This window comes from Epargyreus clarus, unplaced genomic scaffold, assembly GCF_041222505.1.
Source record: "Epargyreus clarus isolate Ecla_fem2 unplaced genomic scaffold, WU_Ecla_fem_2.2 ptg000031l, whole genome shotgun sequence".
NCBI lineage: Eukaryota > Metazoa > Arthropoda > Insecta > Lepidoptera > Hesperiidae > Epargyreus > Epargyreus clarus.
The window spans coordinates 10,190,552-10,218,005 of NW_027332236.1; the positions used below are offsets into that span (position 1 = coordinate 10,190,552).

General features: G+C 36.2%; 1 protein-coding gene across 1 annotated transcript in view; it reads left to right on the plus strand.

Moving 5' to 3' along the window:
* The first annotated feature begins 17,669 nt into the window (after positions 1-17,669).
* apolpp (retinoid- and fatty-acid binding glycoprotein apolipophorin) overlaps positions 17,670-27,454 on the plus strand; it is a 43,632-nt gene continuing 33,847 nt past the window's right edge. Inside the window, exon 1 of the mRNA XM_073089974.1 lies at positions 17,670-17,837. Within this exon, the coding sequence (XP_072946075.1) occupies positions 17,756-17,837 (82 nt within the window). The 5' untranslated portion in view covers positions 17,670-17,755. The remainder of the gene's footprint in view (positions 17,838-27,454) is intronic.

Below are 27,454 nucleotides of genomic sequence, written 5' to 3' on the forward strand. Positions count from 1 at the left end.
AACTTTTTACAGCCTTCCTGCAACACGTCATGATGAGGTAAGATTTTAATTTAATTACTATTATTACTACTATTATATTCAATTACCCTTTCACTTATAATATATAATAAGTTAATAATATGACAATATAATACATTTTTAAATGCAATAATTAATATAATAAAATATATGTAGTTTGATAAAAAGTCTATGTTTACATACTTGTTTGTGGGATAGGCTATGTCGGAATAGTGTTACGTTTTTATGGTTCCGGACAGAAAGGGTAAAAACCATATCCTATTAGTAAAACTCCGCTGTCTTTCCCTCTGTCACATGTCTCTGGGCTCTGGGCTCTGTGAAAACTCTTAAACCGTAATAGATGACACTTGAATTTTTTACGGACTATGTATAGTCGAAGTATGCATAGTGTACGCTCGCTATAATAAAAAATACTAAAAATATAAAAAAGGTGGAAATAAATGGGGGTCGCTGAACAAGCAACCGCAATTTTTTTGGTGTTTTTAGCTATTTCTATTGAACCTTAAGCAGCAGTCATAGCCTAGTGGTTAAGAAACTCGGCCTCTCGATCGAGGGGTCCGAGGTTAAAATCCCAGTCACCTCTGATTTTTCGAAATTATATGCGTATTAGAAATTAATTATCACTTGCTTAAATGGTGAAGGAAAACATCGTGAGGAAACCTGCATACCTAAGAGAATTTTAAATAAAAAAAAAATCTCAAAGGTATGTGAATTCTACCAATGCGCACTTGGCCAGCGCGGTGGGCTATGGTCTAATCTTTCTCATTCTGAAACGAGACCCGTGCCCAGCAGTGGGACAATAAAGGGTTGATGATGATGATATTGAACCTTAATAGATAGACAGTTAAAATTTTCACAATGCATTTACTTCTATTGCTGCTATGATATCAAATACTAAAAATTAAAAAAATACTTTTACGGAACCCTCAGTGTGCGTTCAACTCACACGGGGCCAATTATTATGAGATAAGACGATATTTGCTATATGTCTAGAATTAGTTGAATCCAGACAGTCTAGGTCCTAGGAACGCTAATAAACGCGTTACGACCAACGACGTCTGCGTCTACACCAGAGGTTCTCAAACTTCTTCTATAGTAAAATATAAGTGAATAATATAATTTTTTTGGTATATTAAAATATAAGGCAAGATGGCTCTGGCTTTTTTTTGTTTTTATATACAGGTAATGGTACAAAAAAAATACAATGTTGATATTTTTGACCCGGTTTATATAAATATACCGGGCATATTTAAAACCGGGTATACTATAAGTATAGTAAGTAGTATAAGAAAAAAAAATACTGAAAATTTGTAAGGCTTCCCATAGCTCTATATAAAATGAATATATTTTATTAATGTTGGTTACCGCCAACTTTGAGCATCAATATTTTTTTAAAACAGGACCAAAATTTTCCTCTAAATTTTTAAATAGAGCGATATCTATTCGCCTCCAGACACATACACTTAAATATAATATCAGTACATTTAATACATATTTCCCCACATTTCATTTTTAAAACGTTTATTTCATTCATAAATTGAGGATACTATCTACTTTTTATTATAATTTACTTATGTAGGATATTATTGTACAATACTAAGAGACTATATAAATATATATATATTTATTTATTTTATTTTATTTTATTTTATTATATATATTTTTTTAATTTTTTTTAAATATAAGTACTTATCACAAAGCGTAGTCTAATTTATATTTTAACTTACCTATAGATTGTGGCTCATAGACAAAGAGGCAGGGTTCCAATGTTCGTGGTGGTACTAGTATGATCTGGCAGCTCATCATGTTATCGTCAATACTGTAGGTACGAGAACATCTGGCTAGACTCGTTTCCTGGAAATAACGATAAGTAGTGTTCCATGACGCCTTGTTTAATTTTCGTTAAACACAAATTTTAAATTTACAGTTTTTTTTTTTTTTTTTTCATTATTAAAATGAAGGTACTCACCGTGATACCTGATTGTCTCACGTATCGGAAATAGACAGCGATTTGTATTAATACGGCACCAGTAACAAGCATGCGGACAGCCGTCCGATTGACATCATGCCACGGGGCTAACTGAAAATCAGGGCCAAGACGCAGTCTACCTGCTCATGGCATTCACTGAGTTTATCCCCATTCACGTTTGTTGCAGCACATAGCATGTTATAATAAACTCATTTATTGTGCAATAAATAAGTTCAGTTGTGTATTGTATCTTTTTAATCTTATTTGTTTTTTTAAAGGATCTATTCTAAATTGATTGTCTTATTTATTAACTAGTTTTATAACCGTGCAGTTTGTGTATTTATTTTGTCTGTTTGTAATTGTACTGTGTGTTGCAATATTCCTGAATAAAGTATTTCTTTCTTTCTTTCTTTCTTTCTTTCTATATCAAATCTGTTGATTCCTAAACTATTTTAATAAAATATTCTTTACATCTTTTACTACTCTCAAATTAAGCCAAGTAGGGGCTACAACATGTCGATCCCCATACTGGTATGATACGGGTGCGATCCCCGGCCAGACAAATATTAAATTTAGACATATCTCTTCTGGATCTGGATGTTCAAGTATTTATGTGTGTGCATGGCATAAACGATACAGGGAAATCTAGTGTGGGCCTGTACTGTAAAATTTTGATTTTGTGCTCACTTTGAGGAACGCTGGCCTACACCGACGGTAATACAATATGTTGATTTGGATGTAAAACTTCGAAATTAGAGTATAACTGAGAGTTTTGAAATTCGATCCGTCAGCCTGGGGGTTCGGGGTTCGGTTCCCACCACCGGTTCTTCGAAATCTTGTGCATATTAAATAGTAGTTCTTTCCCGCGATTTTACCCGCGTTTTAAAGTTTAAATACTGTGGCAATTTAAGAGGTTTTAGATTTTTTGTGCGGAATCCTAATTATTTCCTAATACTAATGGAGATCCCAAATGAATCCTAATCCTAAATCCTGATAGATAGAACCGATAGATTTTCCATGACTTGCGAATAAACCGATACAATACCTTCGTTCTACAGCTAAATAATTTAGCATTTTTTTATAATATTGGAGTAGCAGATCAGAATGCTGTCCACCTGAAGCCACTGCTGCCCATGGACATCTGTAATCAACCCCAGATAATATTCGTTTTCTACCTGAGGCCACCCACAAGTGCGCCGCTACCCCTGAGCACTAAGCTGGAACGCCTCGGATAAGTTTGTCTCCCTTACCACACTCTTCAAACCAAGAGACAAAAGTGTTTAGCACTGCTGTTATGAGACAGAAATAGGTGAGGCAGAGGTGGGGTATCTTCAAGTAATTGTTATAAAAACGAAATGCCAGTATCACTCCCAATAACTCGTATAAAATCACACGAGTTATTTGGAGTTTGAGACGTCCCAAAGGATGAGATATACAAGCGCTAGAAAAATATTACCTTCAGTAGTCGGGAAAAAATAAGGGAAAAATGTTCCCTTTGTACCTATAATCTATGTAACATAAATTAGTAGTTCGTAAATAATACATGGGGATCACATATCACTACTTTATGACATAGATGCTTGATTTCATGAGAAAATATACATAATAGGTAACTTGCCTTCATATTGTATCGTAAATAAGAGATTCTACTGCCTTCTTGTGGAGAAAGTCATGGATTATTTGGAGATGAATTGTGATACGATTTAATGAGCAGAATATGTGCATGTGTTTTTTTTTTTGTTGTATTCACTTGTGTTTTAGCAGTGATAGGATAAATGTTGAAAGGTTTGAAGGTTTTTTATAATATACGAGTAGCAGACGAGCATGCAGTAAACCTGATGGTAAGTGGCTACTCCCGCCCATGGGCATATGCAATCAAGCCCAGATAGGATTAGATATTCCTACCTGAGGTCGGCCATAGATGCGCCGCTACCCCTGAGGACTAAGCTAGAACGCCTCGGAAAAGTATGACTTCCTTATCAAACCCTTCAAACCAGAACACAGCAGCGCTTAACTCTGCTGTTGTGAGGCAGAAATAGGTGTGCCGGTGGTGCCGCCGGAGTTGAACCACAAAGGGTTCTACCACCTTTTAACTACCTATCTTTTAGGTACCGCCACACCTATTTCTGCCTCATAACAGCAGTGTTAGGCGCTGCTGTGTTCCGTTTTGAAGGGAAGACATACTTTTTCGAGGCGTTCCAGCTTAGTCCTCAGGCGCCCCGGCGCATCTGTGGCCGACCTCAGGTAGGAATATCTCTATCTGGGGTTGATTACAGATGTCCATGGGCGGCAGTAGCCACTTACCATTAGGTGAACTGCATGCTCGTCTGCTACTTCTATATTATAAAATTTAAATAAAATGATAGCAGTGACAGTGGGTAAAACCACGTACAACTCTGTTTCTTATACGGGGTCCAAGGTTTAAATCTCAGGCAAATTTTTCAATGTTATGTGCGTATTACGATTAATAATTATCACTTATAATTATAACTTGCTGAAACGGTGAAGGAAAACATCGTGAGGACACCTACAGTACCTACACGGCTGAGAGTTCCTTAGAAAATACAAGCCACTTCTATATTACTACAAAGTAATCTTCTTCTTCTTAGTCGTTCCTTCATGGCTGAAGTTCGTGCCTGCTTTGGAAGTCTTTTATGCAGGTGTTCTGCATATCCAGCCTGTGTGCTCGATCGTCTGCTTTTCTAAAGCACTCCGTAACAGACATCTTGATGAGGCCTTTGATCTGATCAGACCACCTAGTTGGTGATCTTCCCTGAGGTCTTTTTCCCTCCACTTTCCCAACTACCATGTTTTTTTCAGCAGTCATCTCCCCGGCGTGCTATATTACCAAAGTAGTAAAAGTAATTAAATACACTTAAATGTAGACAATAAATAGTGTTAAAATTTCAAGTCAATCCATATAGGTATTCATTTTCGAGTATTCCAAACACAAATAAACTGAATATTTTATATAAATGATAAGATTTTCATTACCGTTTTCTCCAAGACAGTTTTTGTCAAAAATAACTTTCAAGATATTATAATAAGAGATACAAATTCAGTCAGCTCACTCACGGCAACGGGCAAATACCCATCTGATAAGGCCAATGGGTTTTGGCCCAAGTTTCCAATTGTATATTTGGCGTTACCCGAGAGAATTGCACTCCCATTCCGACGTAATTTACGCACAAATGCTACTTTGAATTCTTTTGCACTTTTCTACGAACTATTTTAAAAGATAAAATATAATTTTTACCATAAAAATTTAGTGCGTCAGATAATCGTATAACGTGTTCATAGCGTGAATAGTAAGCAACCCGCCGTCTTTTTAGGGTTCCGTACACAAAAGGCTAATAACGGAACCCTGTTACTAAGTCTTAACTGTCTGTCCGTCTGTTACGGAGATTTTTTGAATTATTTTTTGAACTATAATGAGTACACTTGAAATTTTTATAAACAATATGAATGCTAGAAATAAAAAGTTGAATATAAAAGGGGGCCCCTCACAATAAATCAATTTTATTAATGCGTTTACTTCTATAACTGCTTTACAAATAATAAAAGTAAAAAATAAATGAATATTTGATGGTATGGAACTCTGAATGTGCAAGTTCAACTCGCACTTGGCCAATTATTTATAGTAGAGAAGTACCAAACGAGGATGCAGTCCATCTGATAGAAAGTGGTTACCACTTACTTAAGCTCGTCCGACTCCGGCGGCACCATCGTCACACCTATTTCTGCCGAATAACAGCAGTGTTAAGTGCTGCTGTATTTTGGTTTGCAGGGTGTGGTAAGGGAGGCATACTTTTCCGTATCTAGGGGTAGCGGCGCATCTATGGCCAACCTCAGCTAGGTTATCATTATCACCTAGCTTATCAGGGGTTGATTACATTACATTATTTATTATTACAAACATTTCCATGTGTGACAGTAACCACTTACCGTCAGGTGAACTGTATGCAATTATAATAAAGTCCTTGAGGACTATTTGTAATGCCTCGTAAAAGTGTCGTTGCTTTACCACATCCTTAAACCAAACCATTGCGGTTACCACTGCTGTTATGAGTCTGAAGTAGTCGTGGCGGTGTCTGCGGAGTCAGACCATTAAAATTTGTACTACTTTTAACTAATTAGTTAAAAGTAACTAATTAAATTTAATACAAATCCTTTCAAAAGAAAATAGCAAAAAGCATAAATATATTTACTTGTTTTATTGCTATTGTATTACATCAGGCGCAACAAATATGAAACGTACGTAAAACGCACATAAATTATAGTGTTGTGATTTCGTGCCCTAAAAATCCGATAAAGTTCCCATAAAATAATTTTATGGCGATCCAAAACATATACAACCCTTTCCGCGTCGCAAAAGTTTTTATTTGTTTTATTCGAAGGCCGGAACATTGAAATATTCGACATATTTAACGATATGATTGCAGACTGTTCATTTGTCGTAACGTTTGTTGCGTGTTTACATTTGTATTTTTTATAATATGGGAGTAGCAGACGAGCATGCAGTCCACCTGATGTTAAGTGTCTACTGCCGGCCATGGACATCTGTAATCAATCAGATAGGATTAGATATTCCTACCACTATCGGTCACAGTCTCGGAAAAGTATGTCTCCCTTACCACAACCTTCAAACCAGAACACAGCAGCGCTTGACACTGCTGTTATACGCTGCACTGCACTTACCTTCAGGTGGATTGGATGCTCGTCTGCTACTCCAATATTATAAAAAAAAGCTAGCTACAACGGAGCATACAGACCCGTTTCCCATTAGAACAGGACGTGACTTTGGCAAAAGAAATAGTGTAATGCATACTACGCTTGACTACAGTCACCTAAAAACGATAAGCCAAGGGGTGGACGTAAAACTTTCAAAATTTAGATTTACACCCAAATATTTTTTCGCTTGACAAAGTATGTTGGCTCTTTCGAAATTTATCGTTAAGGATGGAGGGGATAAATCTGTGGGTAATAATACTCCTGGGAAGAGGCTAGTACTAGAGGCGCCTGTGCCAACAACAAAACAACCTAAGCGTTCGCCCGGTGGCCTCATTGCGAGCGGGGCGACACAAAACCCGCGAATATTAGAACAATGTTACACACAAACTACTAAACATTCTAAACAAAATCGTAAGTAAATGGAGATGAAAATAAATAATAATAAACGTAGATATGTTATATATGTGCATTTTTACTAAGAGCTTTACAAGTACAGTTATTTATTATCTATTTATTGCTTAATGTTAAAAAAACGGTCATACACCAATTACACTTATTAACAAACATTAAAAATTTAATAGAGCTACAATTATAATAAATAATTATTTTAAATAGGAAATCTTTCTAGTAATAAAATACATTTAAATATTTTACAGCAAAGGCTGTAGCGATTTATGCGCTTATCGCTTCCCGCTCCGCTCGCAACATAAACCCGCCCTTATAATTACGCAGCCCGCTCGCATAGTCCGCCATACATCAAAATTATGCCTTCTGAGGGGCAATAAAATTTTAAAGTTAAATTCAGCCTGCAACGATTTTAAAACGAAACATACTTGCTTGTATGTCGGAATTGCTTTTATTAATGTGGATAACTGCCTCGTTCAAATATTGTTCTTAAGTTATGATGCGAATTTGAAATGGGTATGGCCTTTTCGTACTTTTCTAGAACGGTTTTAAGAAAATAGTTTGTATAGACTTTTAGCTTTATTAATAAGGCGTTATTACACAGGTGTTGGGTTCGATTCCGGGCAAGTTTTTTTTTTTTAAAAAGGAGCAATTTGGGGATATGTGTCTATTACCACCCATGGATATCTGTCACTTCAGATAACTGACGAAGTGGATATTGGCACTATGGGCTAGACCAACAATGGAGTAATAATATTTTATACCTATATATAAATCATATTTTCAGTCATGTAAATAATTTTATATCACGGCGTGCGTAAATGGACGTTTTACGCACGCTTCGCGTGCGCAGCACCCCCATTTCCGACCCCGTAATATAAAATTTTATACAACACGCGGACGAAAAATGTTTTTCTGACTCGTGTGATTGCAGTCCTCGCCTGCGGCTCGGCCTGCAAACTCACACTTGTCAGAAAAAAATTTTTCGTCCTCGTATTGTAATGTACTATTTGAAGGTGGTAAAACCCTTTGTGGTTCGACTCCAGTTGCACCACCGCCACACCTATTTCTACCTAATAACAGCAGTATTAGGCGCTGTTGTGTTCCGTTTTGAAGGGTCTGGTAAGGGAGACAGACTTTTCCGAGGCGTTCCAGCTTAGGCCTCAGGGGTAGCGGCACATCTGTGGCTGACCTCAGGTTGAAATATCTAATCCTATCTGTGGTTGATTACAAATTTCCGTGGGCGGCAGTAGCCACTTTCCATCAGGAGGATTGCATGCTCGTCTGCTACTCCTATATTATAAAAAAATAACGAAATAGATTCATTTACACTCAAAAACGCCAATGACGAAAGCTAGTGTCATATAAACTTACAAAAGCACTCATCTATTATTTTCTGTTTTCAACGTATCATTTCTCAAAGTACCCTCGTTCGAGCAAAACACGGAGATATGTTTCTAGCACGTACGAATACGTGAGATTTGGACACCGGCCAGCTTAAAATATACCTGAGATACGGTTGGCCACACGTTTGGACTTTCAAGGATATTGCAGAACTGTTTCTCCAGTTGCTGACCATAAAGATACTCAAGTGTAGGCGAATAGGCGCGGAAATATGCGTATATTCTACTCGGCACTGATCGACTGGTGTCTACAGGGTGTGGTTTTTCAGCGGGAATTTAATGACGCGTTTGTACTCATATGCAAGTTTGACGGTTGTAGAACCCGATGTGGTAGTATCATGGAAAATATTTCTCCAGGAAGATGACAAAGGAATAAGCTAAACTCTTACAGCTAAAATTCTGTAGTGTCCCATGGTGATGTGATGAAAGAACGAAATGATCGAAAGTGGTGAGCATTTCAAGGATATTTTTGACCTGGTCCGTATATCAGCATTTCTATAACGAACCATTCGCCGAAGGATGAAGTTCTATCCACACCGACGTGACTCGTGGTGCTCCACGGTTCCGTTTGCACAATCATTTGTATCTGGAACGTGCTAGGTGGTATGGTGACCCTATGGTATTGAGCTGTTCAAAAAAGGTGCAAAATGGGCTCTCCGACAAAGCCAACGACGCATCAGCGACTCCTCTGGTGTTGCAAATGTCCATAGGCAGTGACTGCTTACCATCAAGATTTCCTCATCGTTTGCGTTTGGTTCACCATTTAGGTTTAAAAATCTATCACCCTCTATCGAATGCCACGTGCACTCTTTACCATTCTACCGCGATCTTGTCAACTTTAGCCCCGTTTAAGGGCTCCTACATTAACTACCGGAGAATATTCTATCTATCTACCCCATAGCACATTTTCTTGTCTCCAAAATCTTGTATTCATATAGGCCTTAAGAGTGTGGTGTACTTACCGTTTCTATATTAAAATGTATTGTATTATTACCTGCTATTTGTATAATATTTTTGCTCTTACACGCGGCTTCCCTCGCGGTAAGAAATTATGAGCTCCGGCCCAAGCGGTCGAATTACAAGACGTAAAAAGGGCTACTAAAAAAAAGAAATACGGTAGAAAAAAACAAAAAGTACTATTTTATTTGTATTGGTTTAATTGATTTTTTTTTTTTTTTTTTTTTTTTTTTTACAATATAAGAGTAGCAGACGAGCATGCAGTCCACCTGATGGTAAGTGGCTACTGCCGCCCATGGACATCTGTAATCAACCCCAGATAGGATTAGATATTCCTACCTGAGGTCGGCCACAGATGCGCCGCTACCCCTGAGGACTAAGCTGGAACGCCTCGGAAAAGTCTGTCTCCCTTACCACACCCTTCAAACCGGAACACAGCAGCGCCTAGCACTGCTGTTATAAGGCAGAAATAGGTGTGGCGGTGGTGCCGCCGGAGTCGAACCACAAAGGGTTCTACCACCGTGATTTAAGTATTGCATACAATATGGAACACAAGATGTTATATTTTTGCCACTTTTGTTTGTGTTTTCCACATTATGGTCACCCTACACAGAATAGAATCAGAACTAAATGCTCGGAATGAGAAATATTGGATCTTTTTATAAATTAAGGCTCTATTCAGTTTTCAACCATAAAACCCGTATAAAACGATTTGAATTCGAGATTTATGTTCGTATTAGTTCATTCTATATTGCCAAAATGTAATCGTATCCCGTTTTATTACTATAGTGTACGGGAATGCGGAAATAAAATTATTTAGCAAATTGGAAATATATATTACATATTTCAACTAGCAGATACCGCGGCTTCGCCCGCGTTTATAAAAAAACATGACATACATATGGCTGAAAATTTGTAGCTTTAACAATGTTAATGATGAAATAGGATTAATATTTAATTGATGCAAGTATTGACGACCCGCGTGGCGGAGCGGTCACCATACTGGTCTGACGCGCAGATGGTCCCGGGTTCGATCCCCGGCCAGACATAAATCTAAATGATGAATTAAGGGTTCCTGTTTCTGGGCCTGGGTATTTGTGTATTTGTCTGTGTGTGTGTCAATAGCACCCACGATATAGGGAATGCTAGTGTGGGGCTGTGAGTGTAGAAAGCGATTTATGTTTTTTTTTTCGTTACTGTGTCACTTAATTGACCCAGATTTCTGGAGGAACATACGATAAAATCTATTCAGTGAATTATATTAAAACTCCTTGTAAATGCACGGCTCTTGTAGGATAAAATTATTATACTATTCCACTGCAAAAGGATATCTATAATGTTTTAAAAGATGGAGCCCTGTGAGAGATGGGGATACAGCAGAGGCTTAATACCTCAGTAACTTAGGGTCCCGTTTTTGGTTATCACACCTTAAAAAAGTAATTAATTTATAATCACATTATTTCAGAAGACAAAATCAGAATAATGGACTACCGCAGAAGATTATTAAAATGGAGATTTCGTGCTGATTGAGACGAAAAATTCGCGTGTACCTATTGGTAAGTATTTTTATTTTTTTAGTATTTTAATTGTAATATTTCTATGTAATACGAGTAATATAGAAGTAGCAGCCGATCATGCACCGTCTTTTCCCCTGAGGACTAAGGTAGAATGCCTCAGAAAAGTATATCTCCCTTACCACACCCTTCAAACCAGAACAACAGTTACAGCCACGTTATATTACAGTATATACGTACATTATTTTACAGTAAATATAAACTTTATAATTTTCTCCTTTTACAAAATTTGAAACTTTATAATTACTATGTGTCTAATACATAGTTATTATGTGTGTAAGTTAAGAATAAAAAATATGAAAATATTGGTGGTACGGAACCCACCGATTGCGAGCTCAATTTGAACTTGACACTTTGAACACAATTTGAACTTACTATACAAGTCGTCTAAATGATGAATTTAGACTTCTGTTTCTGGGTCTGGGTGTTTGAGTATTTGTGTGTGTCCATGGCACGTACGACACAGGGAATCCTAGTATGGGACTATGAGTGTAGAAAGAGTTATTGTTTTAATTTTTTTTTTACTTTTTATACTTTTGTACGATATTGCCATTACGAACATAACGAATCATGTTATAAATTATGTAAGGAACATGTGTTGAACTCTTGAATCTAAAAATACTTATTATCACAACACTATCTCAATGTTATTTGTATTACTTCATTGTAATTATACATGTCATTAAAATAATCATCCTTTTAAAAGCTACGATGCCTCTAACAGACACATGTAAAACTTATAATAACTTTTTTCTTTTAGAAGTTAACAATAAGTTATTGTAGATGGTAAAACCCTTTTTGGTTTGACTTTCGTGGCACCACCGTCACACCTATTTCTGTCTAATAACAGCAGTGCTAAGCCCTGATATGTTCTGGTTTGAAGGGTGTGGTAAGGGAGACAAACTTTTCCGAGCCGTTAGTTCTTAGAGGTAGCGGCGCGTATGCAACTGACCTCAGGTAGGAATCTAATCCTATCTGGGATTATCACAGATGTCCATGCGCGGCAAAAGCTACTTTCTATGAGGATTGCATGTTCGTCTGCTAGACCTAAAAGTTTATTTATAAAGTAATTTTATTTAAACTAGGAAATAAGTTTTAATTCAAACATAACGATATAATATCAACGGTCAGTGCCTCAACACAAAGAGTTTCTTGCTCTCCCGTTATTGTTATATATTTATGTTATATATTATATTTATCATTTTCGTAATCAAATTATTAGTTCAGCGAAGTATTTTATAAAGTGTTTGTGAGTTCACGTGGAATCATTATAGAAGGACAATTGTAAATGGTGTGGTAAGGGAGACATACTTTTCCGAAGCGTTCCAGCTTAGTCCTCTGGAGTAGCGGCACATCTGACCGACGTCAGGTTGTATCTAGTCTTTTCTGGGGTTGATTACAGAAGTCTATGCGCGGCAGTAGCCATTTACTGTCAAGTGGACTACATGCTCGTCTGCTACTCCTATATTATAAAAAAAGGGATGAAATCCACAAAACAATTCGCGTGACAGTGCCAGTATGATCGTTATTCAAATGTCAGTGCGTTTACCCCCCCGTTATCTGGAGGTAAACTTTGAACTTGCTTGTTTGTTATTTGCTTGCACTTGTGATATGAACTGGTAATTGTTATCACAAATTACCTAAAGTACCTAACGTTAGTATTACATTGATTCTACTCAATACAAATAATGATGAATGTCAAGCTAATCATCAAGTCATTGTATGATGTTAAGTGGCTACTGCCGCCAATGGACATCCGTAATCAACCCCAGATAGGATTAGATATTTCTACCTGAGGTTGGCCACAGATGCGCCGCTACCCCTGAGGACTAAGCTGGAACGCCTCAGAAAAGTATGTCTCCCTTACCACACCCTTCAAACCAGAACACAGCAGCGCATAACACTGCTGTTATGAGGCAGAAATAGGTGTGGCGGTAGTGCCGCCGGAGTGGAACCACAAAGGGTTCTAACATCTTCACTGATCATACTGGCATTGTGACGCGAATTGTTTTGTGGCTAGATTTCATCCCCTTTTTATAATATAGGAGTAGCAGACGAGCATGCAGTCTACCTAATGGTAAGTGGCTACTGCCGCCCATGAACTTCTGTAATCAACCCCAGGTAGGATTAGATATTCCTTCCTGAGGTCGGCCGCAGATGCGCCACTACCCCTGAGGATTAAGCTGGAACGCCTTAGAAAAGTATGTCTCCCTTACCACACACTTCAAACCAGAACACAGCAGCGTTTAACACTGCTGTTATGAGCCAGAAATAGGCGTGGCGATTGTGCCGCCGGAGTCGAACCACAAAGGGTTCTACCACCTTCACTCATCATACTGGTATTGTTTTGTGGCTAGATTTCATCCCCTTTTCATAATACTGAAATTGGAACTGAGCATGGCGAGATAGTCTAGTGGTAAAGAAACAAGGCCACTCGATCAAAGGGTCCGAGGTTCAAATCCTACGCACCTTTGCTTCTTCCAACTTATGTGCGTATTAGGAATTCATTATCACTTGCTAGAACGGTAAAGGAAAAATATAGTGAGGGATGTATGTGAAGTCTACCAATACGCACTTGGCCAGCGCGGTGGACTATGACCTCCTCATTTTAAGAGATCTGTTCCCAGCAGTGGGACAGTAATGGGTTGATGACGATTTGAACAAAGGCATTTACCAAGCACACCGTTAAACTGAAAGCCTCCGTTCCGCATACGCGCTATATACTGAATCCACGCGAATAAAGTCACAGACACAACTCGTTCAAAATAAAACCTACACTAATAAACATACTTATGATAAAAATAAAAAAACTTTATTTACAGCATTATTCTTCCAGTCTTTTACCAAATCCCCCTCGATCGAAATTTGGAATTTTATCTTCGTCAAATCTCGATATTCAAACAAAATTGGTTATGTTTATTACTAGCAATAATTATCCTTCGGGAACAGTACCTTTAGTTACCTTTAGTACCTATTTTTTTTTTTTATAATATAAGAGTAGCAGACGAGCATGCAGTCCACCTGATGGTAAGTGGCTACTGCCGCCCATGGACATCTGTAATCAACCCCAGATAGGATTAGATATTCCTACCTGAGGTCGGCCACAGATGCGCCGCTACCCCTGAGGACTAAGCTGGAACGCCTCGGAAAAGTCTGTCTCCCTTACCACACCCTTCAAACCGGAACACAGTAGCGCTTAACACTGCTGTTATTAGGTAGAAATAGGTGTGGCGGTGGTGCCGCCGGAGTCGAACCGTAAAGGGTTCTACCACCTTTAAACCTAGTTATGTATATAAGGCGTGAAAGTGAAGCAAACAGAGAAGGTGGTAGACCCCTTTGTGGTTCGACTCCGACGGCACCACCGCTACACCTATTTCTATTTAATAACAGCACTGTTAAGCGCTGTTACTTTGAAGGGTGTGGTACGCGAGACATACTTTTCCGAGGCGTTCCAGCTTAGTCCTCAGAAGCAGTTGCTCACCTGTGGCTGACCTCAGGTAAATAATCTAATTCAATCTGGGTTTGATTACTCTGTACGAGATTGACTCGCACTTGACCGGTAATATACTAGTTTCGTTAATTAGGTAGTACTAACACACAGCTGGGGTCAATTTGATGTTTAATAGGACCTTGCTCCTCCGTTATATCAGGAGGGAGCATCGCTCCGAACACGTAAACAGTGTTTATCAGAGGAACTTTACTCAAATTTTAAAACGCAAATCTTGCTTAGATTGTAAACTGCTTCCACTAACATTCATTATTAATAGTAATCCTAATTAATATTATTAATGCAAATGTGAGTTTTTTTTTATATAATATAGAAGTAGTAGACGAGCATGCAGTCCACCTGATGTTAAGTGGCTACTACCGCCTGTGAACATCCGTAATCAACCCCAGTTAACTTTAAATTTCAACTTGATGTCCCCCGTTACCCCTGAGGACTAAGCTGAAATGCCTCGGTCAAAGGACTTCTTATCACGCCCTTGAAACCAAAACACAGCGGTTAACAGTCCGCAGAAATAGCGGCGCGTGATGCTGCCGGATTCGAACCACAGAGGGTTCTACCTTTAAAATATTCCACCGTTATAATATTATGATTCAATGTTACATTTCTATGTAGCGCGAATATTTCTAAGATCTCATCTCGCCTATAACCTTTTATCTCTTGCCTATAACAATATTATTGTGTATTTTCTATGTATAGGTACTATAACTGTAATAAGTAAGGGCATAATTGCTAGATGTTGGCATAACATTGTATAACTTGGGTTGCAATATTTTATCAATTTATTAACGGATGTGAGTATATCAGAGCACGTGTAACGCATAATAATTATTACAATAATTACTTTTTCAATTATCTGCCACATGGATTTTTATTGACTATCTCTCATAGGGTATCATTCTGTCTAACCAACATTAAAATTTGACTTCTCAAAGGTTAGAAGAACCCTTTCTGCTTAATAACAGCAGTTTTAAGCGCTGCTGTATCTCAGTTTGAAGGGTGTTTTTTAAGACGTATTTATTTGAGGCGTTTCTACTTAGTCCTCAGAGGTAGTATCTGTGTTCTATTTCAAGCTCTAATAGCTAATATAAGGCTATTATGTAATAATATTGATTGCAGATGTCGATGGGCGACAGAAGCCACTTACCATCAGGTGAACTGCATGCTCCCTTTCTAATACTTGTCAAGTACGAGTTTTACACGTACTATTGAGAATTTTCTTTACAGAATATCACGCATGAAAATGTCACGATATTTTACCGTATCAACACATGATATATTTTTTTCGAAATCCTAACAACATATTTTATTCAAAGCAGATTTTTACAGAATTCTTTTTGAACGTCAATTAATATACCAGCACTTCGGAATGTGCTTCGTTATGAAGAAACGGCGAAAGAAATACCAAAGCACACATCCATTGATCATCATAAAAATAATAGTAATAAGTTTCGCGTGTCTGAACATCGAATATATTTGCAAAAATGTAGCTATGAGTAATAATAGCAATTTTTTGAATTTTTGCCTGTCTGTTTGTCTGTGTGTTTTATCTAATTTATTGGATTAATATAGGTATTATTCATAATCCGTATCTTGACTTAACATTTCGTATTTTTTTCATTCAAATCGATCTTCTCTATTAAAACTTTTTACAATTTAGTCGAAAGTATTTTTTTAACATTACCTAATGCTAATTACACAACGCCATCTATCAAGCTTACAGAGCACACCGGCAACCTAAATTTCGTATATACGTCATGTTAAAAAAATAGTTTTTTAATGAAATTAAGACTAAATATAAAGTCAATATAGTAACTATGCATGTTAAAATTATTATTTTATTTTATTAAGTAGTTTTGCTTTTATGCGATTTAATAGAGAAACAGACTCAAAATTCTAAAAAAATAGATATTTCTGACAGTTATTTCTGTCATTTGCAAAATCAAAATCACACTGTAACAGTCCAGTTACTCTTATCCATAAAGTTGAATGAACTTATGTTGACTTCATCTACGCAAATTACGTAAAAGTTTAAATCTTACTTTCAACTTCAAACCTTGATAATACTCCGAATGACGTGGGATTGTCGCTTTTATATAATAGCAGATAGTAGCAGACAGCATTCTATAGTAGCAGACGAGCACCTGATGGTAAGTGACTACTGCCGCCCATGGACATCTGTACTCAACCTCAGATTGGATTATATATTTCTACCTGAATTCGACCACAGATGCGTCGTTACTCCTGTAAACTACGCTGGAACGCCTCGGAAAAGTATGTTTGCTTTATCACACCCTTCAAACCAGAATCCAGCAGCGCTTAACACGGCTGTTATTAGGTAGAAATTGGTGTGGCGGTGGTGCCGCCGGAGTCGAACCACAAAGGGTTCCACCATCTTGAAGCTTGTTTTATAGAAAAGTAGACTGCATATTCAAAATTCAAAATAAAAATATTTACTACATTACAAGGTACATAATAGAAATTGTCAATTTCGATCTTTGGATAGATTAAGTGTTAATAACGGAAATAAGTCTGTAATCAACCTCAAACATAATTAGGTATTATCTCAGTTTGGTTATAAATGTTTTACCCTGAACACAAAAAATAAGACTTGTAGAAGGTTCAGGGTTTGATTCTCGGTAATACATATAAATTCAGTTGAATTTATATTTCTGTCCTGGTTTGTGTGTTTTTATTTGTGTTTGTTGGTATTCACGAGGATTAATGTGGGACTATGACCATAGAAAATATCCTCAGATTATTAAATTTAGTATAATTAGTTCTCACTATAACGGTATAAACAAAGGGTTTTGTAGAAGGACAAATGCTTAACCATTTATCTAATAAGCTATTAACTAATTATTAACCAATATCATACTAATTTGAATTGATGAAGTCCTGTTATATAGATTTTAGCACCCAAACATTAACACTGAAAGTCGCTTAACTCCGCGTCGTCGTGACCTGCAAGAACAGTAACATATCAAGAGTAAATATTGTTATTAAAATTCTTAATTTGAAAGCTGAGCTGCTCGTTCATTGGTCAATTTCCCCCACCGCGTCTATATAAGGAAGAGGGGGGCTCGCTACCATGCATTTGCCTTACGGACGCGGCATCGACCACACGTCTTCATAGTATTGTTTAGTATAGGAAACATAGACTGACGTAGTACCTTTAAATTACCCCGTCAAAATGGGGGGTTCTAGATTAAGTTTGAGTCTATTTAGTGTGATTTTAATACTGTCTGTTTTGTGGAGCCCGGCGTATTCTGATGGTGAGTTAACAGTTTTCCAAAATTTTCCTTTTTCTTTTCCAACTTGAAAATCGCCATTTCATAATTTAAAATAAATGAAATGTCTATTTTTATCGGGAATATAGTGTAACTAGATATAATTTAGAACAAGCTGTGCCTGTGACTTCGTTTGCTTCAATTCAAAATATAATGTCAATTATACAACGCCCTCTATCAAGCTCACAGAGCAAAATGGTAAACTGACTGAAAAAATACTTCTGACTTTAGATTAGATTTAATAAGTTTTTATAAAGAGTATCGATTTAAATGAAATAAATTAAGTGAAGATACGTACTATTTATATGTATATTGTTAATCCATCGTATTCAATTTAGTATTTTGATTTGAAGCGATTTCAAACACACAGACAAACAGAAAGACAAAAATTCTAAAAATTATAAAAAATGCTATTATTACTTATTCTCAAATTTTGAACTGTTTAGCTAATTATAGGTATTCGACGTACAGTTACACGAAACTTACATTCTTATTATACAAATGGAAGTTGCAATCTAGTAACTTTGCCATGAACTTTCCCTAAGGCGCTTGAACTCCTCCTCGAAAACGGCTAATTTTGATGATCTACACAAGGACAATGGGACCAAATGATTGAAATGGTATATTGTCGTCGGTTCTTAGTAATCGTTCAAAATTTTGAATTTAACTGACCATTAAAAATTGGTAAAATCGAGTTTAAAGATTTCGTTACATACATACATACATACATACATATTGAATTACCGGACTTGCAAAACAAAACGTATAAACTTTAGCCGATTCAACTACATAGAAACTACAGTTTTTTGAAAGAATAAACGCTTTCTACAGTCACAGGCCCAAACTAGGAATCCCTGTATCGTGGATGCCATGAACACACACAAAGAACACGTTTTCAACCGAATACAACAAAAAAACGTGTAATACTATGCCAGGTGACCACAGCTTAGTGATATTTTTTTGAAAAAAAAAACTTTCAATAACTTATAACTACTAATAAATAATTATTTGTATAATAAAGTAATTATTTTTCGTATTCTTCTCAGAAAACTCTTCCATTTGATATCCATATCTTGGGTTACATAAAAAAACAATTGGTCCGTCATTTTAGAGCAACCGCCATATTAGATTTAGAATGACGTCACTAATCTTATCATGATTGTCATTCAAACCAAACGTGTACACAAAAGTTTTAGTATAATTGGTTGGGACTAACTTTTTCAAAATTTAGTTACAAGATTTTACCCCCGTGATAAACTGAAATGGTTTCCTGAGGAGAAAACGGTTTTAAAAACAACTTTTTTTAATATTCTCTTATTTTTATGTTACTGTTATAAGTTAGTGTTTTTGCGCAAACATTAGTCAGGTAAATAAATGGTTGGCTAAAATAAGTAATTACAATCCTGATTTGGGTCTATTTCTCTTGGAACTCTACTAAACAGAGGCCACCCCTTACTTGCTATATTCCAACCAGAACTCTTGATTCTCTTGTGCCATCTGCATCCAGTGGGTACCACCGACTTCTTCAGGTCGTTAGTCCACCTGCTCGGAAGTCCACCTGTATTCCTTTCGCTCAGATTTCTGAATTAGTTATCGTACTAGCTGTCACTCCCGGCTTCGCTCGGGCTCTGAGGATTATATCTTCCCCACGGGGACGATAATTTTCGGGATAACAGATACCCTATATATTTTTCTGAACCCCTGACAACGTGTATATGAAATATAATGCCAATTGGTTATGAAGTTAAGGCGTGAACGTGTAACAAAGAAACAAACAAACAAGCACACGAACTAAAATTCATTTATAATATTACTTAGGATTTCTTGAAAATGCTATAATAAAATTGCCTAAACTTAAGTCACAAAGAATGAACTTAAGTCACTGAATTTAATAATTTCGTTGAATTTTATCAGATTTTTGAATGAATGAATGATTTCATTTATTTGCAAAGCATGCGTTTATAAGGTTGTTAATACATACTCGTAGTAAGTGCATACTCTACCGGTTGATCCGATGTACAAATCTCTTGTTTGTTTTATTTTATTTATTTTGTTGTTATCAGATATCATAATGCCCGGACACTACAAATATTGTACTTCTAACAATAAGGACAAACATAATAATTTCTTTATCCTTGTAGTTAGATTAATAAGTAGTTATTACGAGTACCTATCACTTGCACCTATCAAGGAAAACATAATGAGGAAACCTGCAAACTTGAGAACCTGAGAGGTTTATAAAAAAAATCACAAAGGAATGTGAAGTCTAACAATACGCGGTGGACTATGGCCTAATCCTTTTCCCTCTAAGTAGAGACCCGTATCCAGCAGTGGGACAGTAATGGGTTGATGATGATGATGAATTTGAAGAAAAATGTGTACAAATCAAGGGCAAATACTAGAAAATTATCGTATTATTGATAATAGGATAAGAGCAATTAAGTACTCGTACATATAGAAAGATATGATGACCCACGTGGCGGAGCGGTCATCACACTGGACAGACGCGCACAGGGTTCCGGGATCGATCCTCGGCCAGACAATTTAAATGTTCTGGGTCTGGGTGTTTGTGTATTCGTATTTGTGTGTGTCCTTGGCACCCACGATACAGGGAATCTTAGTGTGGGGCTGTGAATGTAGAAAGCGTCTTTTTAGGGTTCCGTACCCAAAGTTTAAAAACGGAACCCTATTACTAGGCCTCCGCTGTCTGTCTGTGTGTCATAGAGCTCTATCGCTTGAACCGTAATATATAGACACTTGAATTTTTTACAATACATATTAAGAAAAAGAAATTATAAAAGATTATAAGGGTTCCGTTTTACGATTTTTCGAACGGAACCCTAAAAAGTTTAATATATTTTAGAATCGGCACTGTTAGTTGAGCAGTTACACGGTAACTTCCGATTTTTTTGCAACAGTATATATAGGTTATTGGATCCATGCTGGATGGATTGATAGTCTTAGTACGGCCTCTTACGCTAAAACCCCAGGATTCAAATTCGGGACACTTATTTAAAAAATATGCGCGCATTATACATAACAGTCATAACATACTTTATCGATAAACCACGTGAAGAAACATGCTTAAGAATTTTAAACATATGGTTCAAGAATCTACTTTGAGTAAAACATTGATTTTGGGAATATATAACCGTCGCTTATATTTTCTTAGGATGTTTTATTTATAATTAAAAATACCTAAATGAATGTTGTTTTAGTCAATTCAGTCACTCAGTCGTTTTAGTCAATTTTATTTAAGTTTCTTAGTATTATTTAGATTTTCTTTCGATATTTTCGTTTACTTATGCATATACTTTAATAAATCCGGAAGTGTTAAATTGAGTTCAATTCTGGACCTTCATTGGACAATTTATATAATTAAGTACTGTTATCATTACCAAAATAAGGAATATCTTCTAGGAATACATTCAAAAAGTGATCTGTAAAGAACCTATTTTGAATAAAAAAAATTGATTTGATTTGAATATTGTTAGAAAATTATTATCCAAGTGCTCCAGCCAAACTCACACACTGAGGGATCCGTACCATTAAATTTTCATTATTTTTCATCATCATCAGCATCTATGTCCAGCGAGTTAACGGATTTTAAAATATGAAGTATCGTTGCATACGTGTAAATTTTGAGAGTGACATAGATTATATTACTTTCCTTTTAAGTTAATTATTTTGTTTTTGTAATAATAATTAGCTAAAATTACTATCAGGTGGACAACTTTGGCCACTTCTATAATAAAAACTTTTCTGAGACGTTCGTTAGTCTTCAGGGGTAGCAGCGCATCTGTGTGTCGACCTCGGGTATGTCCATGGGCGGCAGTAGCCACTCACTATCAAGTGGACTGTTCGTCTGTTACTCTACTATTATGATATATTCCTCTTAAAGTTAATATTTTTGTTTTTTACAATAATTACTAGTACGACGGACGGCACTTGAAATTTACTTTCAGATGACTTTTCATAATAAATAATATACCTACCTAGGTACAAGTATATATAAGTACATACTAGCTGACCCGCCAAACGTTGTGTTGCCATATAAATAATAAAAAAATGTTAAGGGTGAACAACCCTTATCATTTAGGGGTATGAAAAATAGATAGTAGCCGATTCTCAGACCTACTGAATATGCATATAAAATTTGGCAAAAATCGGTAAAGCCATTTCGGAGGAGTACGGTACGATCTAACATTGTGACACGAGAATTTTATATATAAGATTCTCTTTAAAGTTAATAATTTTGTTTTTTGCAATAATTACTAGTACGACGGACAGCACTTGCTATTTACTATCAGATGGATGTCTGGGGCTATTTCATCATAAATAGCATACGTACCTAGATATAAGTACATATATATATTTTAAACATAAGACTCACTTGACTAAATGAATGTTTCACGAACTCTATCGCCGTTGTCGAAGAGATAATTCGCAATAAACATGCGCGATAAGACACCTTTGAACTCAGATTACTTATCAACTTACTGTACTGTAGGTAGGAGCTAAGTTTTAAATTACTTAGTATTTCCAATTTAAAAAAGAGATTAAATTAATAGTTACCTGAGAAATATGGCCTGAATGAAATTAGACATCAAGGGCGGCGGTCCGAAGTTCAAAGACGCATCTAACTTTTCGGTTAATCAACTCCAGATAGGATTAGATTCCTACCTGAGGTCGGCAACACATTCACCGTTACGTCTAAGGACTAAGCTGAAACGCCTCGGAAACGTATGACTCCCTTACCACACCGTTCAAACCAAAACTTAGCAGCACTTAACACCTTCAGAATACTTGAGTATTGTTAAAAAATGTCAAAAACCAATGTTGATTTTTAATTTTTTCATTGATTATTAAAAAAAGGTGTTGAGAATAAATTCTATGTAGCCTTGGCAATGAACGTTCAATGGAAGTTCTTAATGGACCAAATTTGATAAGAGGGCAAGAGCATTGGCAAACATTGATAACTTTTAACACCCTTTGTTGAATTATCAACGCTTTTGACCTTATTATCTTCGAAATGAACAGTCTTTGTTGGCAACATAAGTACCTTGTATAAAGACTAGGGATGGCGATCTGAGATCGATTAAAGAATCGATCTTTTGGACCAAAAAATCCATTCTTCAAATCGATCTAGAACTTAACATTTTGTATTGTAACCTAACCTCACCTAACCTAAGCTTTGTGAAGAGATAAATAAAGATATATATTGATTATCATTAATATTATCTCTAGTAATCGATTCAGTGAATCGCTATTTCATCCTAGAATATCTAAATTCGTATTGAGTATTAACAACTGTTAGACATTTTTTGCTGACGGATAAGTATTTCATTGATTTGGTCCTGTGGCTATTTTTTCGCCTGCTACATCATAAAAAGATAAAATTTCGGAAAAACGATTCTTTAGGCCTTGATTTTTAAAATCGATTTATCATTCGATTATAACCGATCTTTTTCAGAATGATCCCCATCCCTAATATAAAATATTATGTCTTTAAGACATCTGTTTGCACGATTACGTCATTTGCCAAGTAAACGTTATGTTTACTTTTATTGTCTTTCCAAATATTTTAAGTATTTACTTAAATTAGTCTGTTTACTTTAACTAAAGGGCTATCTATTAAAACTAATAGCAATGTGTGATGTTTTTTTTCATCATTATCAATTGGTGGAGGAATGGGTTTATTTTCAATTTGTATGAATTTTGCATACATTTTGAGTACGCTTTGCTGATTTTTAAGTTATGGGCGTATTAGAAATTAATTAACTGCGTTAACGGTAAAGTAAAACATCGTGAGGTAACCTAAATATTTTAAATATCGTAAAACAGCTCTCTAAGGTAATTTATAGGTAGTGTTTACCTTGTTGGTGCGGCTTTTCACTAAATAAATAAATAAAATGTACGTGAAGTCTACCAATACGCACTTGGTCAGCGCAGTGGACCCTAACCTTTCATTCTGAGAGGAGATGGGTCTGTAATATGTTGAGCAAAATGAAAGTACACGTTTTACGTTCTAGAATGTTCCCAAAGTTAACGAACGCACAGCGCTGTTATCGGATGCGTCAGTAAGTGGATTATGGATCGCTTACAAATTAGCCATCAAGATGCATCATCCGCTCGTCAGATTACCAGCCGTGGGAATGGGCTAACATTTATTTTATATACCTTTTAACCGCTTCGCTCTGGCAATAGTTTTATTTCACCACGGGAACGGTACCGAAGGTAGAACCCATGGTTCGACTTCGGCGGCACCACCGCCACATCTATTTCTGCCTCATAACAGCAGTGTTAAGCGCGGCTGTGTTCTGGTTTGAAGGGTGTGGTAAGGGAGACATACTTTTCCGAGGCATTCCAGTGTAATCCTGAGGAATAGCGGCACATCTGTAGCCGACCTCAGGTACGAATATCTAATCCTATCTGGGGTTGGGTCCATGGGTGGCAATAGCCAATTACCATCAGGTGGCTAGCCAAGTGCGTATTGGTAGACTTCACATACCTTTAAGATTTTTTTATAAATCTCTCAGGTATGCCGATTTCCTCGGATGTTTTCCTACACTGCTTAAGAAGGTGATAATTAATTTCTAATAAATCATTCATTCATTTATTAAAAAATCAGAGGTGCGTGCCTGGGATTTGAACCTCGGACCGATCGATCGAGAGACCGAGTTTCTTAACCACTAGGCTATAACTGCTGTCCAAGTCTTCATTACCATTAAATCCTAAAATCAACTCTGGACTAAATATTCATTTACTCTGATAGTGGTGCGTTAATGATGATCAAACGCTCCAGAATCTATGTCCAGAATAGAATTACGTAACAGGTACTTTTATCTTTTCATTTCTTTACTGGCACGCCAACAATTTGCATACACTCCATTTAATACGATCAGACTGGGTTCCAAGCCAAATAAAAGCTATAAAGACAATTGGGGCCCCTTCGATTTAGACAAATTGGGTAATTGCTCAAAAGTGAGCACCCATTGGTCACGTGGTGCACATTCAATGTTATCATGTTCTGAGAGGGAGATAGGAATACGGATCCTTATTTGTGATTTAAAATAAAGTCATTGCATTTTTGCACGTATTTTAACAGTTATTTATATTACTTGTATATAGCCAACCTTTTTACTACTTTATAAATACTACGCAAGAGTTGTGAAGGGAAAAAATAGTCAACTTAACATTTGCAAATTCTATAGGCTTCATACTTTCGATTGGTATGTAATTTTTCTATTAACCAGTGAAATGTTAAGGAAAAAAATGTTTATTTATACTGTGGATAGAAGTTTTGTAGTGAACCCCTTTTGCAATATATTTTTTTAGATATCTAATTTAATATTATTTTTTATAGATATCGACATACAGATTCTTACGACATTAATATGTTTTGAATTGTATTTAAAAAACATTTCTTATTTCGTGTTAAAGTATATTTATAGTTAACTAGCTGACCCGGCAAACATTGTATTGCCATATAAATAAAAAAAATGTTAAGAGTGAACAAACCTTATCATTTACGGGTTTGAAAAATAGATAGAATATTTGAAACTGCGATGGTAGCGAAGTCTGTCGAATCCAATGTGAAACATTCCAAAATCAACAACTACTTACGAATTAAAAATTAATTAAAAAAACCTTTTCCCACGGAGTAAATTCTGAATCTAAATTATTCTCAAGTCCCCTTGAACACACACAACAAATTTCTTCAAAATCAGTCCAGTCGTTTAGGAGGAGTTCAGTGACATACACACGCACATATGAAATATATATATAAAGATGACGAATTCACTGCTTTACTAAGTACCAAAAATCTAGAATTACAATAATTTTCGACGTCTCTTACATAATATTTATTCTCTTTATCAGCGAGTGAAAACGTGAGAATATCATTATAATTATAGAATATATTAGAGATAACAGTAATATTATGTTTAACCTACCACCTATACTAGATGGACCTTAAACCACGATTATAAATAGGAGGTGCCTATTTATTATATTAATTTTCATTGTATCAACAAGAGAGTAACATGCAAATTTTGGAATTTTTTAAATTTCTTAAAGCAGCGATAGCCTGGTGGTTAAATTCGTCTTTATAGAGAATTACGAGGTTCAAATCCCAGGCGCCTCTTATTTTTCAAGGTTAGGTCCGTATTAGTTATTGATTATTAAGCTGTAGTAGTTCCAGCTCCACATGTACCATTAGGTTAAGTTTAAAATTGTAAAAAAAAAAATTTATATGTGTGTTATGTATTTTCTTTCGGCGCTTCTTCTCCATAACAAAACACCTTGTGGAGTGGTGGTAGTTGTATTGACATTCAAAAAGTGCTCGGTAAAGAACCTATTTTGAATAATAAATTTTGATTTGATTTGATTTGCTTGCTTGACCGGTGATGGAAATCATCATGAGGTAACCTGCTAATTGAGAAATCTTAAAAAAAAATTTCATAGCTATGTAAAGTTCATCAATTCGTACTTGGCTAGGGCAGTGGACTATTCTAAACCTCCCATTCTGAGAGGAGACCCATGCCCAGCAGTGGCATCAGGTGGACTGCATGCTCGTCTGTTATTACTGTACTACACAAAAATAGTCAAATGTACTGCAATGATGAAATTGTGTTAACAGCGCTTGTTTGATTATATTTTTTAAAAAATCTCAATTTCTTCAGTAATTAAACATCGACATTTAGACTTCTGTTTCTAGGTCTATGTGTGTGTCTATAGCACCCACGATACAGGGAATCCTAGTGTGGGGCTGTGATTGTAGAAAGAGTATAAATGTATTAGGCTGTGGCAATCAAAACATATCTTTGGTATAACAACAAATTCTATCTACAAAGTTTCCACGCCCTTTGGAGCGTGCAGTACCTATTCCTTATCGTTGGAATATACCATTGCGTGTTGTATGATTCAAGTGTTTGCATGTTCTTCGATAAAACTTGTTGACCCAGGAACTTGTAGCGGATCTATTACATTGTCACCCGTGCCTATCTTAAGGTCCTGTACCTTGACCTTATAGATGTTTACTCTGCATAGATAGTCGTGGCTTGTTTCAGATTAATTATACTAATAATACTATTTAGTTCTAATTAAGCTTCATCTTCATATTTATAATTATGAGCATCAACACATGTCCTGATTGAATCATCTGTTATTTGACCAATAATGTTATTATTAGCAGTTTGCCATACGATATATTTTATTCTTTAAATATAAAACTAATATAACTTAATTTTATCACCTGATTGCTTTTGTGATGATTTTTTTTATAACTTAGTAGTAGTAGACAAACGCGCAATCCTCCTGATGTTAAGTGGCTTCTACTGCCCATGGACATCTGTTATCATCTCCAGATAAGTTTCCTATTTGAGGTTGGCCACAGATACGCCGTTAACCTAGAAGGGTAAGCTGGAATGCTTCGGTAAGTATGTTTCTCTTACCACACCCTTCAAACCAGAACATAGCATTTGCAACTGCTGTTATTAGGCAGAAATAGGAGAGCCGGTGGTGCCGCCGGAACTGAACAGAGAATTCTATCATCTTTAAGACCAAGCTTAAAAAAATCCTTCTGTAATATTAATGGTAAA